This window comes from Hypomesus transpacificus, chromosome 14 (assembly GCF_021917145.1).
Source record: "Hypomesus transpacificus isolate Combined female chromosome 14, fHypTra1, whole genome shotgun sequence".
Taxonomy (NCBI): Eukaryota; Metazoa; Chordata; class Actinopteri; order Osmeriformes; family Osmeridae; genus Hypomesus; species Hypomesus transpacificus.
Genome location: NC_061073.1, coordinates 13,474,507 through 13,489,688, shown reverse-complemented (window position 1 = coordinate 13,489,688; position 15,182 = coordinate 13,474,507). Strand labels below are relative to the sequence as shown.

The 15,182-nt window shown below is 42.0% G+C and overlaps 3 protein-coding genes across 3 annotated transcripts; all 3 read right to left on the bottom strand.

The window, feature by feature from the left end:
• Nucleotides 1-106: 106 nt before the first annotated feature.
• On the bottom strand, nucleotides 107-4,860 carry rlbp1b (retinaldehyde binding protein 1b). The gene is made up of 8 exons (XM_047034418.1): nucleotides 4,809-4,860; nucleotides 3,707-3,750; nucleotides 2,941-3,069; nucleotides 2,543-2,747; nucleotides 2,160-2,338; nucleotides 1,704-1,862; nucleotides 1,490-1,600; nucleotides 107-1,329 (listed from the first exon to the last, which is right to left on the bottom strand). Exons 2-8 carry the CDS (start codon nucleotides 3,716-3,718, stop codon nucleotides 1,201-1,203), a joined length of 924 nt encoding a protein of 307 aa, XP_046890374.1. The 5' UTR covers nucleotides 3,719-3,750; nucleotides 4,809-4,860; the 3' UTR covers nucleotides 107-1,200.
• A 919-nt stretch (nucleotides 4,861-5,779) lies between these two features.
• On the bottom strand, nucleotides 5,780-9,030 carry isg20 (interferon stimulated exonuclease gene). The gene is made up of 4 exons (XM_047033771.1): nucleotides 8,938-9,030; nucleotides 7,647-8,414; nucleotides 7,104-7,304; nucleotides 5,780-6,802 (listed from the first exon to the last, which is right to left on the bottom strand). Exons 2-4 carry the CDS (start codon nucleotides 8,394-8,396, stop codon nucleotides 6,602-6,604), a joined length of 1,152 nt encoding a protein of 383 aa, XP_046889727.1. The 5' UTR covers nucleotides 8,397-8,414; nucleotides 8,938-9,030; the 3' UTR covers nucleotides 5,780-6,601.
• A 428-nt stretch (nucleotides 9,031-9,458) lies between these two features.
• Nucleotides 9,459-14,813, bottom strand: pdia3 (protein disulfide isomerase family A, member 3). The gene is made up of 13 exons (XM_047034569.1): nucleotides 14,488-14,813; nucleotides 13,188-13,266; nucleotides 12,942-13,059; nucleotides 12,675-12,782; nucleotides 12,399-12,528; nucleotides 12,074-12,190; nucleotides 11,767-11,892; nucleotides 11,306-11,488; nucleotides 11,079-11,187; nucleotides 10,500-10,628; nucleotides 10,326-10,405; nucleotides 10,105-10,162; nucleotides 9,459-9,968 (listed from the first exon to the last, which is right to left on the bottom strand). Exons 1-13 carry the CDS (start codon nucleotides 14,619-14,621, stop codon nucleotides 9,867-9,869), a joined length of 1,473 nt encoding a protein of 490 aa, XP_046890525.1. The 5' UTR covers nucleotides 14,622-14,813; the 3' UTR covers nucleotides 9,459-9,866.
• Between the last annotated feature and the right edge of the window lie 369 nt (nucleotides 14,814-15,182).

Below are 15,182 nucleotides of genomic sequence, written 5' to 3'. Positions count from 1 at the left end.
TCCTCCCAGCACTAATCAGGCAGCACATATGTTTTGGGGGGAAATTCTGGGTTGGATACTTTCAAACTCAAGTCTAAATAGCTAGTTTCTCAAACCTGGCCCTGCCTTTATATGAGATGTAGACTTCCTACTTCCTACTAATAGACCTTAACGGCAACTTGATAACTGCCGTTTTTTCCCTCTGGAACTCCTCCAATTTTTTGCCTTTACTCTTCGGTTTACAGTCTGACATGTTTTAGGACAATATCTGTTGCGATAACATAGAATCGTAACAACACTGTGCTGTACTCCTGTCAATCATGTGCACTGGTTAACAAATATGTAATGCAATGCATTTTTTGGTAATATTAAAAACAGTTTGAACTCGTGACCTTTAATAAAATATTTTCATGTACAGATGCAACTACTGTGGTTATTGTATTGAACAATGGGCTGTCCATCTCTTCAGTTTTTTTTCTTTCAAAAAAATTAATGCATGGCTGTCAGACATGAAGAAATGCACGTTAACTCTGGAACAGTATTAAACCTGGGAGCATGTACACGGGTATGTGGCTTCATAACTGATACCACGGTCACATTTTTGTGTATTTAGATATGTACTAGCCATACTTATCAAAGGACTACATTAAATACCTCACAAACCATAGTTTGAGGACACTGTCATTGAAACTTAAAGATAAGCAAGACATCTTTATATACACTTTATTGTACAGTTTTTCAGAGGTGACATTCTTAAGCCCCTGCACCAAATTAGGATTTATTTTTGTGTCCATCATATACATTTCCAGATGAAACCAAAAGACTAGACAGGCACTTGTTGGATATGAGGCTTACATAGGGATGGGGGCCTACTGAAAAAGGTTTATCATAAATACTAGGGCCTGCTGATTTTGTGTGGGTCAAACAAAGGACATAACAAAAGCACAGAAAAAGGCAATCAACAGTGTGAATTTGATTGTAGAGGGCTTCAAAATAATGATAACAAGGCAAAGCTGATGCTACAATGGTTTCTGTGCTGATGAAAGGGTTTTGTTGGCCATTGACATTGAAATCAACAAGGCAAAGCACTCATAACAATATTTTATACATAACTTGTTCTAAAGCCACTCTGCTAGATTGAAGTTCAGTTTGTAGCTCCAATTGTGCACGTGTGTAAGAAGGTCTCATCCCGGTTCAGAGCGGTTGCGGGGGGTTTGATGTTCAGTCAAACAGCTTTGCTGCAGTGGCCTTGCCATCATACTTGGAACCCTTGCCGTCAAACTCGGAGGGCAGGATGTCGGCATCAAACTCCTTGTAGTAGTTGTCCAACTCATCTCCATGAACAAACACCTAGTGAGTCAGACCATCAATAGACCATATATGACAGGTGAAGCCTCACACGAATGATTATCATAACGCCGGGAATCGAACCAGCAACCTTCGGATTGGTAGCCCGATTCCCTAACCACTAAGCCATCTGACCCCCATCCAGTGTGCCCTCTATACTCACTCTCTCCAACAGCTTGCCCTTCATGAGGGGCTTGACCACATTGTAGGTGGTAGTGAAGTACCAGGGCTGGTGGATGAAGTGCACGGCCTTGAAGCGGGCAGGAAAGGAGTCCTGCAATACGAGATAAGGATAAGGGTAAGGAGAAGATTTGGTCTTGTTTTGGATCTACTGTATAATATCTCTTTCTCACATTACTGGCAATGTGGTTTGTTACCTGCAACATGTCAACCATCTTCTTAAGCTCAGTGGGTTTGATGCCAGAGGCTTGCTGCATGGTGAAGCCCTTGAAGTTTTCAATGATGCAGAAGCCATTGATCTGAGTCTCTTCGTTCTCCAGAAGCTTCTCCAGGATTACACAGTAGGCACGCAGAATCTGACACACAAAACAAGAGACACATGTTACTTGAGTGAAAGGCTTAAAATAACATTGTAAATGAATAATAGAGCTGTTTTTGACCATCATCACTGGTAACAAGTTAAATAATTTGACATTATCTGCCTGAACAAGAAGCTATATAGTGATAAGCCGACCCCCAAAATCTGGGTCGTTTTTTTTTAAACATGTTTTTATTCAAGAAAGATCAGACAGCACAGAACCATTCATTAAGGTACAGTGTCTTGATTACTGCTTTATTATGAGAATCAACCAGATCTGGGTCGCTTGCTTCACCTCATCGAAGGTGATCTCCTCGTAGTCCCAGTTTTCAATGTTGAAGAGAAGCACCACGCGGCCGTACTTGTCCCTGCTGGACAGGATGCCTGGGTAGCCGGCCTCAATGGTGCTTCGCACCGCCTCGGGGGTCAGGTTGTCAAACAGCTCGGGGTAGTCCTTCCTAAAGCGCACATAACCTGAACACAAAATAAGTGTTAATATATCTTGTGATTTTTCGTCTGGTAAAACACCTTTGTCGAGGTAGGAATTATCGACTATTGTTCTACGGAATGCATAGGACATATAAAAAAACAGTTGGCAGTAAAACAACTGATCCCAAAGTAAGTGAAATGTGCTGGAAACAAAGCTTGTGTTTGTTTCTAGTCCAAGCAGGGACCCACCCTTCATGAGGTCAAAGGCTCTGGGCACGTCGTATTTCCTGGCACGGATGAAGCGCACCAGTGTAGAGTCAGGCTTCTCCCCAAAGGTGTCCTGCACCCCCTTGGCCAACTCGTCTCCTGCATCCGCCTTCTCCTTGATTATGGCCCGCAGCTCCTTGGCTGCTGACACACGCTTCTCATCAGTCTCGTTCAGCTCATCTTTGGCCTGGAAGGTGAGGGGGAAGGGGTACACACACATGCACAAACCCAAAACAGTTTATTGATGCAAAAAAATGCAACACAACACTGATGTAGAAGGGAAGATATTGGTCTAAAATAATTTAAGTTCAAGGGGAGTGAGAGGTGTGTGGGCCTGTTTGCGTCTGCGATAAAGAGGGAGAAAGAGAACTACAGATCACCTTCTGCATGGTGTGGTCAGGAAGCTTAGCACACGGTCCGTACACAGGGCCATGATCCTTGACCGTGAGGCGCTCCAGCTTGGCCCTGAGGGCCTGCTCCTCCTCCGACACCATACGGAATGTTCCAGTCTACAGAAAGAAAAAAGGTGGGTGGGGGGGGTGTTGAGACATAATCATGCTTTGCCGCCAACCTCAGCCTCACAAGACTAACTAAAGGATCAATATCAGACGAGGTTCAAAAAACGTCTAATCCGAAACACGCACACAACCCCCTCTTCTCCCCCAAATATGCGACTAACGTCTGTGAGGGTTTCCTAAATCAATGGGGCCTCAGTGCTAGCATTAGCAGCTAAGCTGCTTCACATGAGCACAGCATAAAGCTAGTATAACCCTGAGATTACAGGGCTAAAGGGCTGTCCTGTTTACAACATCCAGTGATACCAGGTTTAAGGGGGAGTCATGTGAAATGTCATTATGTCGTGTCACATTGGGGAGGAGTTTATCTTGAGGTGTAACCGGTGGGCTTTACATAATTGTAATCCGTACCCGTCGTCCATGGAGTACATTAAAAACCTCCATCTCATTGGACGATATAATCAATAAACAATAGTCATTGTTACTCAGATACCCATTTTGAAAATAATCTCTGTATCCTCAGATTTAAGTAATGGTAAAATTGGACAAAGTGATTTCTAAGATTAAACACCACAAAAACAATATCTGGCACAGACTTAGCAAACAGAAAAAGGTCCTGAAATGTACTCACAACGACAGCCATTTCTTCTGGTATTCAGAGCAACTTTGGACACACTGGGAATGTAGAAAATAAATGGAATATTCAAAAATAAGATGAAGGTAGAGAACTGAAGATACAGTTCACCCTTTGTGTTCTAGTTCAAATGACTCTCCAGCAAATGATCATGAGTGCATTGAGATATTTTGTTTAGCCCAGGGGTGTCCAATCCTGGTCCTCGGGACCCCCTGTCCTGCATGTTTTGGATGTTTCCCTGCTCCAACACACCTGATTCAAATGAATAGGTTGTTATCCAGCTCTGCAGAAGCCTTTTAACGACCATTCATTTGAATCAGATGTGTTTGAGCAGGGAAACATCTAAAACATGCAGGACAGGGGGTCCCGAGGACCAGGGTTGGGAACCACTGAGCTACAGGATTAGCGTATTTTGAAATCTTAAGACTTATTAACCTACTGACACACATTTGCTCACTATCCTGTTAAGGTTTTGTGTTTTATGTGCAAATACAACTTTCTCAGTAACTAATAAACAGAGAACCAATCAACCCAAGAAGAAAAAGAGTGTACTTAGATCAATATTAAATGTATTAACTGAGAGAGCTTAATACATTTTCCTTAAATGTATCTTTACCTACACAATTGGAAGTGTACTTAACATTTCAGAAACTCTACCCATGACACAGAAAACAGATATGGAAAATCAATTGTGGGGAGGAAGCAGATTGGTTAGCATTCTACTGAGCTGAGCTCCTGAGAAAATTAAGGCATTCGATTGGAAATTCAATTTCCAATACCCAAAGATATAACATTTGAATTGCTAAACTAGGCAATGCTTGTAAACTAGGCTCATTCAGAAAATGAATCCCCATAACTATGTTTTTACTAAATTATTATTATCAACCATCAATCTCACTGTAGAACAAAGCAAAAGTTATTGATACTACATTCAAAAGTTACAACATTCTACAGTGTAATTAAGCATTGCTTTTCATAAACATTAACACTACAAAAACCAGCTGGACCCATGAGAGCTGCCAAACCCCAAATGTGCCTTGTAACGCACTACCTCCAGGGAACCAAAGGAGAGGGGGAAAAGGAGTAGGTGAAGTCTTACCTGGAGCTGAGAGGCCCTGGGCACTGCAGTCACAGGAGTCTGTGGGGAGCTGCATGGAGGGGCCACAGGATTTGTAGTGCCTGGGATTATTACGTCACTCTGGATTATGCCCCTCCAATCTTTCTAATAATCAGCATAATAGGTAAGAAGTGAGGAAGAAGGAAGGGGAGGGAATAGCGATGCTCAACCAGTGGGGAAGAGATTGTTGTAAAATGGGAGTGGGAAAAGGGGAAAAGGGGTGGAGCTTTGGGGGTGTGAGGGGAGGAGGAGGCTGTGGTAATCAAATGGGTTACACTTTTAGGTGAGAGGTGCTTCAAGGGCACATGGGGGGAGTCAGATAAATTCCAAGGCTTTAGGCAAGTGAAAAGTCGTTATTGTTAGTCTCTGTGCAACTTGAATTCAATAGCAGGTTTACAGTAAAATAATGAGAAAAGGAGGAAGGTGCCAATTTGCCCCATGTATTTACTGTTAGTTGATCCTTGATCCCAAACTTTTTTTTATAAAGATCCTTTTTTGAGATTTCATTTCTTAAAAATAAGTGGCTCTAACGTCATTCATGCACATTTGTCACTGATGCAATGGGGAATGGAGCAGAAATAATCTGTTAAACCAGCCCTGATCCGCTCACAGGGGGACTGGCAGAATAACTCACCCGGCTTGACAACACAATGCCAGGCTCTGTACTGCTAAAGGCAGGCCATGAGCCACAGGGCCAAATTAAAGCTTTGGGTGAGTGTGTAAAAAAAAGATTTTTTTCCAAGAGAGAGTAAAGTTTAAACATATTACCGCCAACACACTGAAGCTACCAAAATGACAGTTCACTCTATGAGCAACTATTTCTTTGCAACATCAGAAGTACTTGGGTAAGTCAAGGTTCTGATCCATAATCAATTGTCATATTTCACTTACCCCACGCAAGTAGGGGCCTTTTCGGTAACAAATACCTAAATTAAAGCAGTAGACCATGAAAATGCTTTAAATGCATAATTTATTGTAATCAAATTAGGGCACTGTCAGATCTTTACAGTAGAGCAGCATACAATGTTTACATGTAAGTTTCTGTAACAATCTGTTGCTGTTAAACATTTAATAAAACATGACTTGTCAACTAAAACCTCAAAAAGTTCCATAAATAAACCCTTATAAAGGGAGGTAACATTGTGAGGTCATTGTGTATGATTAGTCAGGTATTTGACAGAGCACTATTCATGACCAAAGTGAATTTCTTTGTTGGAAAAAGGCCAAATCATGATGAAACCACTTCTAAATGAAACTGCATTGCAAACAGCCATTAAAACACACAACATAGTATGCTAGTATCTTTTTCTAGTCACGATAACAGTAACACTTAAAACCCATTTTATTACAAAAACTACACTTTTTCAAATATATTTCAGTAAAACACTTTTACCAGATTACCTGTCCCACACGTCATCTCAGCTAGATACAAGGCCGGGCATTGTTTTTGCTTCACAATGACTCACTTCAAGAACAAATGTGGTCAAATCAATCGTACTAATCTACTAATGTATGTGGGATACTGAGTAAAGTTTTTTATTGAATGAGACCATAACTTGCCATAAAAACCAGCAGTAGTAGAATTGCCACATAATATGATGCTAGAACTGTGGTTTAAATGTGTTTGTCTGAGATTTCCAAACTGTCAGACCGGAGAAGGGCACCATTCAATTACAACTCATCCATCTGTGTAAATTAGGTGTTCCATTTACTTGCATTTCTCCAATCCTCGAGGTTACACACAAATCTTTCTAGTCTTACCCTTCCCACTCCTCTCACTGGCTATCCTCAACCAGGTTCTCTGGCCAGTATTGGTCCTGCATGTATTGGCTGGAGTTTGCAGGGTCAGGGGGGGCAGAGGGACCCATGTCCCTCGACTTGTCTGGAAAGTTCTGTTCCCAGTCCTTCTCTACTAGCTTGTACAGGTCCAGGGCTGCCCGAGCGTCCTCCACCGAGCAGTGGCCCCGCCTACCCACCTGCACAGGAAGAAAATGTAGCTGTTGTCAAAGATTTAACTGACATCCAACATGCATTATTAATGCACAATAATGACACCCATACACACTGTAAAAAAGAGATCAAGGTTCTCTTGCATACAAGCTTTACAGGTAGAAGTCCACTAGGTCTGGTCACAGTCAAAGCTAAATTCAACGGTTACACCTGACACTTAGAGCATTCAGCTAATATGTCCATCATTCCAAAAGCTGAACCCCAAAATGGCCACTTTTGAACTTGAAAACATGACCAGGTATATGAGACGATATGAGTGGTCCTCACCTGGATCTCTCTGTCTAGTAACTTATTGGCCAGAATTTTTAATGAGATGCAGTGTCTGACGGGGTAACCAGCCAATTGCCTGAGCAGGCGCGTACTGCTAGTGTCCCTCTTCATGTGACATGGATGGTTGAAGTCCAGAGCATGGAAGTCATTATTGAGGGCATGGCCCACTACAACTTTCCCCTTTATTATCTCAAGTATCTGGAAAAAGGAGAGGTATGTTAGTATACTACTACTTCAAAACACTACATCTGGGGGGTATTCCAGAAAGCAGGTTATATGACATACCCGGCTAAGTTAACTCCCCAGCTGACACCCAGCGTTGTAGCAACATTGCCAGTAGGTTGCTGCAACATTGTGAATCAGTGGGTGGGTTAACTTAACTGGTTATGTTGCATAACCTGCTTTCTGGAATACCCCGCTGGTGTGTGAATGCCTGTGTGTCAGGAAGAGGCTTAATAGTGTACAGTTGGGGGTTGAAGAAGGTGGACAGTCAGGCCTGAGGAGTAGCCTAATGACAAGGGACGTGGCCTATTCCCTTACCTCTGCCCTGGCCTCAGAAAAGGGTAAGGCATTCTCGAGGTGGTGCTTCCGGATGCCACTCCAGCGAGTCCTGTAGTCTGTCACTGGCTGGCATGGGCGGATATACTTGTCGTAAATGACGTTGCCATGATAGTCCAAGAGGCTGCAGCGAGCCAATTCACTACAGCGTCCACCCGGCCCGGTGCCCACCATTTCGCAGTCCATGGCAACCACCATGCCCTGGCACAAGCTGTTGTAGGGCGAGCTGCGTCCGCTTGCTGGAGGGCTAGCCTCGGACGAGAACCCACTGTCCACCTCCCAACACTCTCCGAGAGCTGGAAGCAAATGCCTTTTATTTAAAGTGTACTGCTGGTTTGTTACTTTGGTATGCCTCAAACCAGATGTCGGGGAAACCTTTACAGGAGATGATAATGGCAGTACAAAATTTGATTCATGCATCCATGAATCTTCGGTGTTCAAAGTAGATGTTTCAGATTCGTGTTTTAAATTATCTGTGTGCTCTGGACACAACTTTTTCTTTTTCACTGCTCTAGTAATGTCAAGCTTTTCTTCGTCGCCTACTATTTTCCTTCTTTTCAAATTCGTAATTATATTTTTCCTTTGCCGTCTCTTCCTTGCTTTGGAATTCTCCACAGTATGTAGTAGCATGGTTTGACTGGCAAAATGTCTGTCGTTGATAAGTCCCCATGAAGCATTGTTATGGGGTTTTCTCCCATTAGAAATTCCGGCTTCAGACATTGCACTGGCCATGCAATGTTGGTGTCACATCTGCATAAACAACAGGGCAAAGGTTGAACATTTCACATTTATAATAAACATTTAAAAGACAATGAGTTGTCGATGTCTCAAATCACATTTCAAGTTTATTTGCCTTTAGTAAGGTACATTGGTACAGGTACATTGACATAGGTGGGTCACATTCCTTTAAAATATATTTCTTTTTTATTGATAATATAGGTAATGACTGGAAAAAGTGTAGCACACCACACTATGACTAGCCAATACCAAGCACCTAGCATTAACAGTGGCGTTATTAACTAGTTAGCCAGTAACTATAACTTGCTATTATTTCAGTACCGAGCCAAGAGTTTAAATAACACTGATTTAACGAGTCAAGCCGATGTCTGTTAGCTTTTTGCTATGCTAGCTGGATATCGTACACACTTAAGGCTACTGATTATTCCACGTAAATTCGATAGGTGCTTTGAGCTGCTTAACTAAAACAAAGCTGTAAATCTATTGTATCACTCGTATATACTTTAAAATCATAATATTAGAAAAAGCTGGTTACCTTTGTCGACACGTGTTCTCGAGCCAGTAAACGAGTTTCCTACTTCCGACCACAGACCGTATGCTTCCGACAGGTTCGGAAAACATAGTTATGATTGGTCACCTCCCTCCCTCGTTGACAACTGTTCATGCAGGCTCTAAGCCATTGTGGCCGTTGATGCCATCCACAGGAGTAACCTAACCACTACAATCAAAACAGTTCAAAGATTCAGCTTGACCTTCTAAATCTCTAAAATACATTTGTGCTGTATTTGGTAAAAACCAATGTGCAAAAGATGTCTGTCAATACAGGCCTACATCTACACATGTACACTAACAATGTACATATGGAAATTCTTAGGTCATAACGAATTATGATTGGTCAAAACACCGTACAATATTCAACATTTCATTTTAAATTGTGCAATTCGTCAAATAAGGAGTTGTTTATTAAAGCTAATGAACAGGAAAGCACAAAACACCTCCCACCGATTTGAAATTTAGGAATGAAAGGATAATTAAACAAATACTCTTTCTTCAAAATTGGTTTTGTGGGCCTTTTTATTTCACAATCCTTCCAAATGTACAAAAACAAAGATGTGGTACAAAACAGACAAACGGAATTCACCATAAACACCCCTCATCCAGTAAAAACAAAACTAAGCAATAAATGACTGGAATTGGTCTCAAACCAAAGTGCATCAGTCTGAGGTACAGACCAGGGGAAATAATCTTGATTTGAAAGCCGTCCCTCTTCCATACATTTAAATCAGGTAGGCTCTGTCCACCACCCTCCACGGTGTTCCCACAGCAGCAGGACCCAAGGGAGGGCCCTTCATTGCAACTGGGGCCAGAGCATTTCCGTAGTTCACTAAAAGATTTGTAACTATAGTTTAGTTCTCCATCAGGATATTTCCCTCCGCAGGATGTTGGTTCACTGATGAACGGTATTTATAGCTCAGTCTTCTTCTTTTTAGGCTCCTCCTGGGCCACCAGTGGGTTGGTGGCCTCCTTTTTCAGGTATGCGATAAAGTCATTGACCTCACGGCCTCCCTGAAATGAAAGCAGGGACAATGACATGTTAACGTGGTCTAAAGGCTCTACCTTAGAGGGGGTATCAAGTCCCAAATAAAGACCAGACATTTAAGACAATGCAAGAACAATGAAATTCATATGAATTAGGACCAACCTCATATTTCTTTGGGCTTTTCTTCTCTCCAGCTGGAGCAAAATAGATGGTAGGGAAACTGTAGGAAAACAGAACATAGTGATGAAGAGTAGTATCAATATCTCATGTTTTACACAGACCACTCCAGCCCGTCTAAGATACGGCTTTGATTCATCAGAACAATACAGCCTCAAATATCATTTCCCAAAAATCTGTTTAAAGACTTCCAAGGCTGAACTTACCCCCTGACATCATACTGGGATGGCACATCATTGGCTGTGGCATCCATCTTGGCAATGACAATGCTGGGATCACTGGACAACTATAAATGGAGGATAAATAAGTTATGCTGTTGGGCGCAAACAAGTCAGGAACACAAATATTACATGCAGCCATGTTTTCAATCTGACTTTCACCTTCTCTCCAAGCTCCTTGTATTTAGGCTCCAGGCTCTTGCAGTGGCCACACCAGGGAGCATAGAACTCAATCAGCACATCCTTGCTGTCATCGTTGACAATGGCATCAAAGTTCTCAGCCACCAAAACCTTGGGAAGAAACATAGGAAAAGGAATGGAAATAGGTCAGGTTTAGAACACAGTTACTTGAGATTAACCCATAACCTACTTTATCTTACGCCATGATATAAACCCTAAACCTATACCACACTGGGTTATACACTTTAGAATTGGCTCAACATTCGAAATGTAGGCATTTTTAAGACTTTAAACTGAAATAATTCACGTAATTGACACCTCAACCTGCCAAGAATCTAGCAGTCACAAGCACAGACTTACTCGGAATGCAAATTATACAATGACAATCGGGGGGGTCAACTTCTTCTCCAGGGCGTAAAGTAATATTTACGATTACAGGTAAGAACAATATATAAATGTATCAACCCCCCCGACCTGTTGTTTTTACCTCTTTTGGGGGGATCCAAGTCTTAATTAGGGGGGTCAAACCCCCCCCTTCATTCTAGCCCTGGACTTCCTCACCTTGACTGGTCCATCGTTGTTCTCTGGTATGGGCTCAGACTTGAGGTAGCGCTTCAGCTTCCCATCAAAGTAGTCCTGCAGGAAACGCTCCAGGGCTTTTCCGTCACGACTGTATGGAAACATACCAATATATTAACTTTCATTTTCACCATGATTGAATGCTTATCAAGAGCAACATTTTCTCCAGTCAACCACTGATAAGAACAGTGTGTGGTTCAGACACTTACGAGAATTCCTCAGACATAACAAATTTGTCTCCGGCGGCAGTGCGGATAGCGACCACGGGCACCTCCCCTGTACTTGCATCTAAACCCATCTCTGAGATGTCATGGCTAAAGCTGTTCTTGCTGGCCACGGCAAAGTTCAGCTTCTCCCCCTGATCCAGGAAGCTCTTAGCCACTTTCATCACTCTGGGAAAACATGGAAGCCAAAATCAGGTTATTTGTTGAATACCATGGACTAAAATTGAATGTAAAACATTTAGTTTTTTACTCTTCCTCAAGCAGAACACACACCGCAAGATCATAAATACATTTTACAGAATGTGTAAGTAATCTACACATCTAATCAAGTTTAAATAACCATGAAGTTATAACCGCTATGGTTCTCAAGAAAACAAACACAGATCTGTGGGTCAGGCAAGATTTATAGATAAATGCATTTTCACAGTTATGGGTGGAGCGCTGACCTATTCCTCCAGTAGTTAGAGCCCTTGGGGTTTTTCTCGTAGTCCACATCATAGTAGGCCACCAGCAAGTCTTTGCCCTTCAGTTGGTCCTTGTTATCCTCAGTCATGTGTGGGCAAATACCAAAACTAACAGGGGTAAAATAAAAAATAAATTCATTCATTCATATTTGAGATATATATATACACATAACAATCCTTTACTGATGCCTTTTATGAATGTGTGTGTGTGTGTGTATACACACACATTTATAAAAGGCATCAGTAAAGGATTCTCTACTATTACAAATATAACCACATTAATTCTCACATGTTGTCCTGAATGAACATCTTTATATTCGCACTGGTGAATTTCTCCAAGTCGAAAGACACTGTACTTTCTTCAAATTTGTTGCTCAGACGAGGTGGGCGGAACAGTAGGATTCCCCTGTGAACGAACAGGAACAGGTCATACAAGTGTCCTTCTACCATCCCATCTACAGTAACTGGGTCAGCAACGTGCATTTGTACAGTAAACTAGTCCAAGACCTGGGAGTATTACCAATCTTATAACATCACCTGCTAAAATTTTCCTACCTGGAATTAAACCGGTGACAAGCAGTAACTTAAATCAATGAAATTAAACAACTACTTACTCTCCCTCGATGTTGTGTGTCTGGAGAAGCTCCTCAGAGTTGGTATGTCCAAAGCGGTAAGACTCCCTAAGTGCGCTGGCTGCCTTGAGGAACTCTCCTTGGGCTGGGCTTCCCCCATCAGCAAAGAAACCTGGAGACAGACATAGCGATGGCATTTCATGATGTGGTTTGTCCTTACAAGCAAGCATGTATATTGAACCTCCAAACCACACCTCTTAGCTAAAGCACAGCAGTAGTTAGACATCTTCAGAAGGCACGGTCCTTGCAGCCACTTACCAATAACACTGGCATCACGCCCTCCAACATACTTCTCAAACTCTGCTACTGTCTTGATTTCCACAGAAGCTGGGCCTGCCTGCTTCTTTAGATGGCTGACAATTCCATCTGACAAAGACGAAAAGGAGAAGCGTGAGTGAGAAAGAGATGAAGAGGACGCGAGTGGAAGAGAGTGTGAGAGGGAGTAGGATAGAGGGACGGAAAGGGAGAAATCCAAAATACCACAGCACAAACATAAGGTTTAGGACCCCAGTGTGTTTCACATACCTGCAGTTCTAGGACCATCATAGGCACCAGAGTCCTCCCCGTCTCGGAATATCTTCAGTGTTGGGTAGCCGCTGACCTTGTATTTTGAGCACACGTTGCTGTTGGCCGTGCAGTCAACCTGAAGGATAAGGCTAGTGATTAAAATGTAGGGTTCAAAGTGGGATTTAATATTGAGAGCAGAAAAAAAGTCTAGAATATTGTTGTCCAACATTTGGCTGACTAATGTGAATTGCAGGGTAGCAGTACCTTAGCCAATGAGACAATGCCTTTTAAACGGGTGGCGGCTGCGTCGAACTCAGGAGCTAATCGTTTACAATGGCCACACCTGTGAGAGACATGGGAGAGCAAGGGGTTATGTATGTCGCGCACAACACGAGTTTGTCCATGCCAGCTATTCAGGTTTGTGAGATATCTCGGCAAGCTACTTCAGTGAGGAATTTGATACAACCAAGATGTGTCAGATACATTAGATTCTGAGCTGGTGCAATTTAATGCAGGAAACACTTGCACAAACTGTCGTTTATTATCATTAGTAAAAAGTGCAGGTATTTGGTACTGCTCCTCCTTACAATCCCTTGTCATCTAAACATGTTATGATAATTGTCTAACTTATGTGTGTGTATATAACTATATATGTACAAACATATCCATCTATATCGAGAACGTGTTAAGTACACATTTCTAGATGCTTTGAATTTTACATCTGGAGTCTATCCTGTTTGACAACATTAATGAACTATGGAAGAGTCTCAAAAACGAATCAGAAGTGGCCACCCAAACTTCACTGACGAATCAAAACGTTACAACAGCGACGGGCCAACCCCCTGGCTAACTTTCCTGGAAGCTGACCCAGCTAGTGTAGCTGACTAATTCACACCTTGAAAGGAAGCCATCCCATGTTAGTTTAAATAATTTAAGTTAACAAAGTAAGCACCAACGTAAACTATAGCCATCATACAGTCACTGCAAAACTGGGATGAACAGTCAAGATGCCATTCCATATTGGATTTTGTTAGACTATTCCTGTGGCCAGGAAGACTAGCAATAAACTACGTAACGAGTGAGGTTGGAGCAGGTAGTCTAGCAATCGTTACACCCACACAAAGTTAACCAATGCAACGACAATTTTATGATTGAAACAGACTATCAGAACGTGCAGCATGAGAGCAGATTAAGAAAAAATGTGTATTTTGCTGGCCTTTTGCACGTTAGCTAGTTTAGCACTGCAGTTGCAAGCAAACTGTCCTAGCTAGAGCTAGCTAGTTTCTGCTTCAATTACGAAAACTGTAAGAACTTAGGTGTGGGTAGCCTACTCTTCCGAATCCTACACTAGAAAATACTACCTACACATTCTCACGCGCAACTATTGTGTGCAGACACCTGGCGTGTTTACTCAAATTATTCCGGAAAGCTGGAAACTAAGTATCCATAGCTGTCACGTCACTTGCCGCAGAATTTAAACTACTACGGCTAGCTTGTTGGTAACAGCTTTTGCCTTCATTCACAGACATTACCAAGCACCCACAACAATTAGGGACAAACTTACCATGGCGCGAAGAATTCTACAAGGATAAGCGGGTGGTCTCCAATATTACTGTCAAAATCGTCATCCGTGAATTCAATCACATCACTGGCCCAGGAAGCCCCGGCGAGAAAAGCGAATATAATAAATTTAAACATTTTATGCCGCGCAAATGTCTTCAATTCAGCAAAATAAAGCCGTTATTTCAGTATGAAATATTGTTGGAAACGACTACTACAATGACAGAATATGTTGATTGATTTTCTGTCATAGACCGAATGTCGGATGCAATACTAGATAAAGAAAGAGAAAGCGTCAGTGGTAATGTTAAGGATGTGCATTACCGGGGCTTCTGAAAGTAACCAAAGTGTGGCATCTCACCATTGGATTTTGAACAGCGTCATTCTACGTCCATCAGCCAATCAGAGTGTGGCACACATGGTTTCCGTGTTTCACTAATACCAATTATTCAAGCCCCTGCCGTAATTTTAATCGGAAGCATTACACCACACCTATGATCCATGGCTCTGATTGATTCCAAATATGCAAAAACCGAATGGAAAATATTTTTGTTAAGTTTTTGCATGCATATTATAATTTTTTTACGTTGTAATCCATTGCAAAACAAACACTCGAAATGTCACGCACTAAAGATTTCCATAGTAACTGTTCATTCTTTGTTCATTATGACGACTTATATTATGAAAGTTCATCACTGT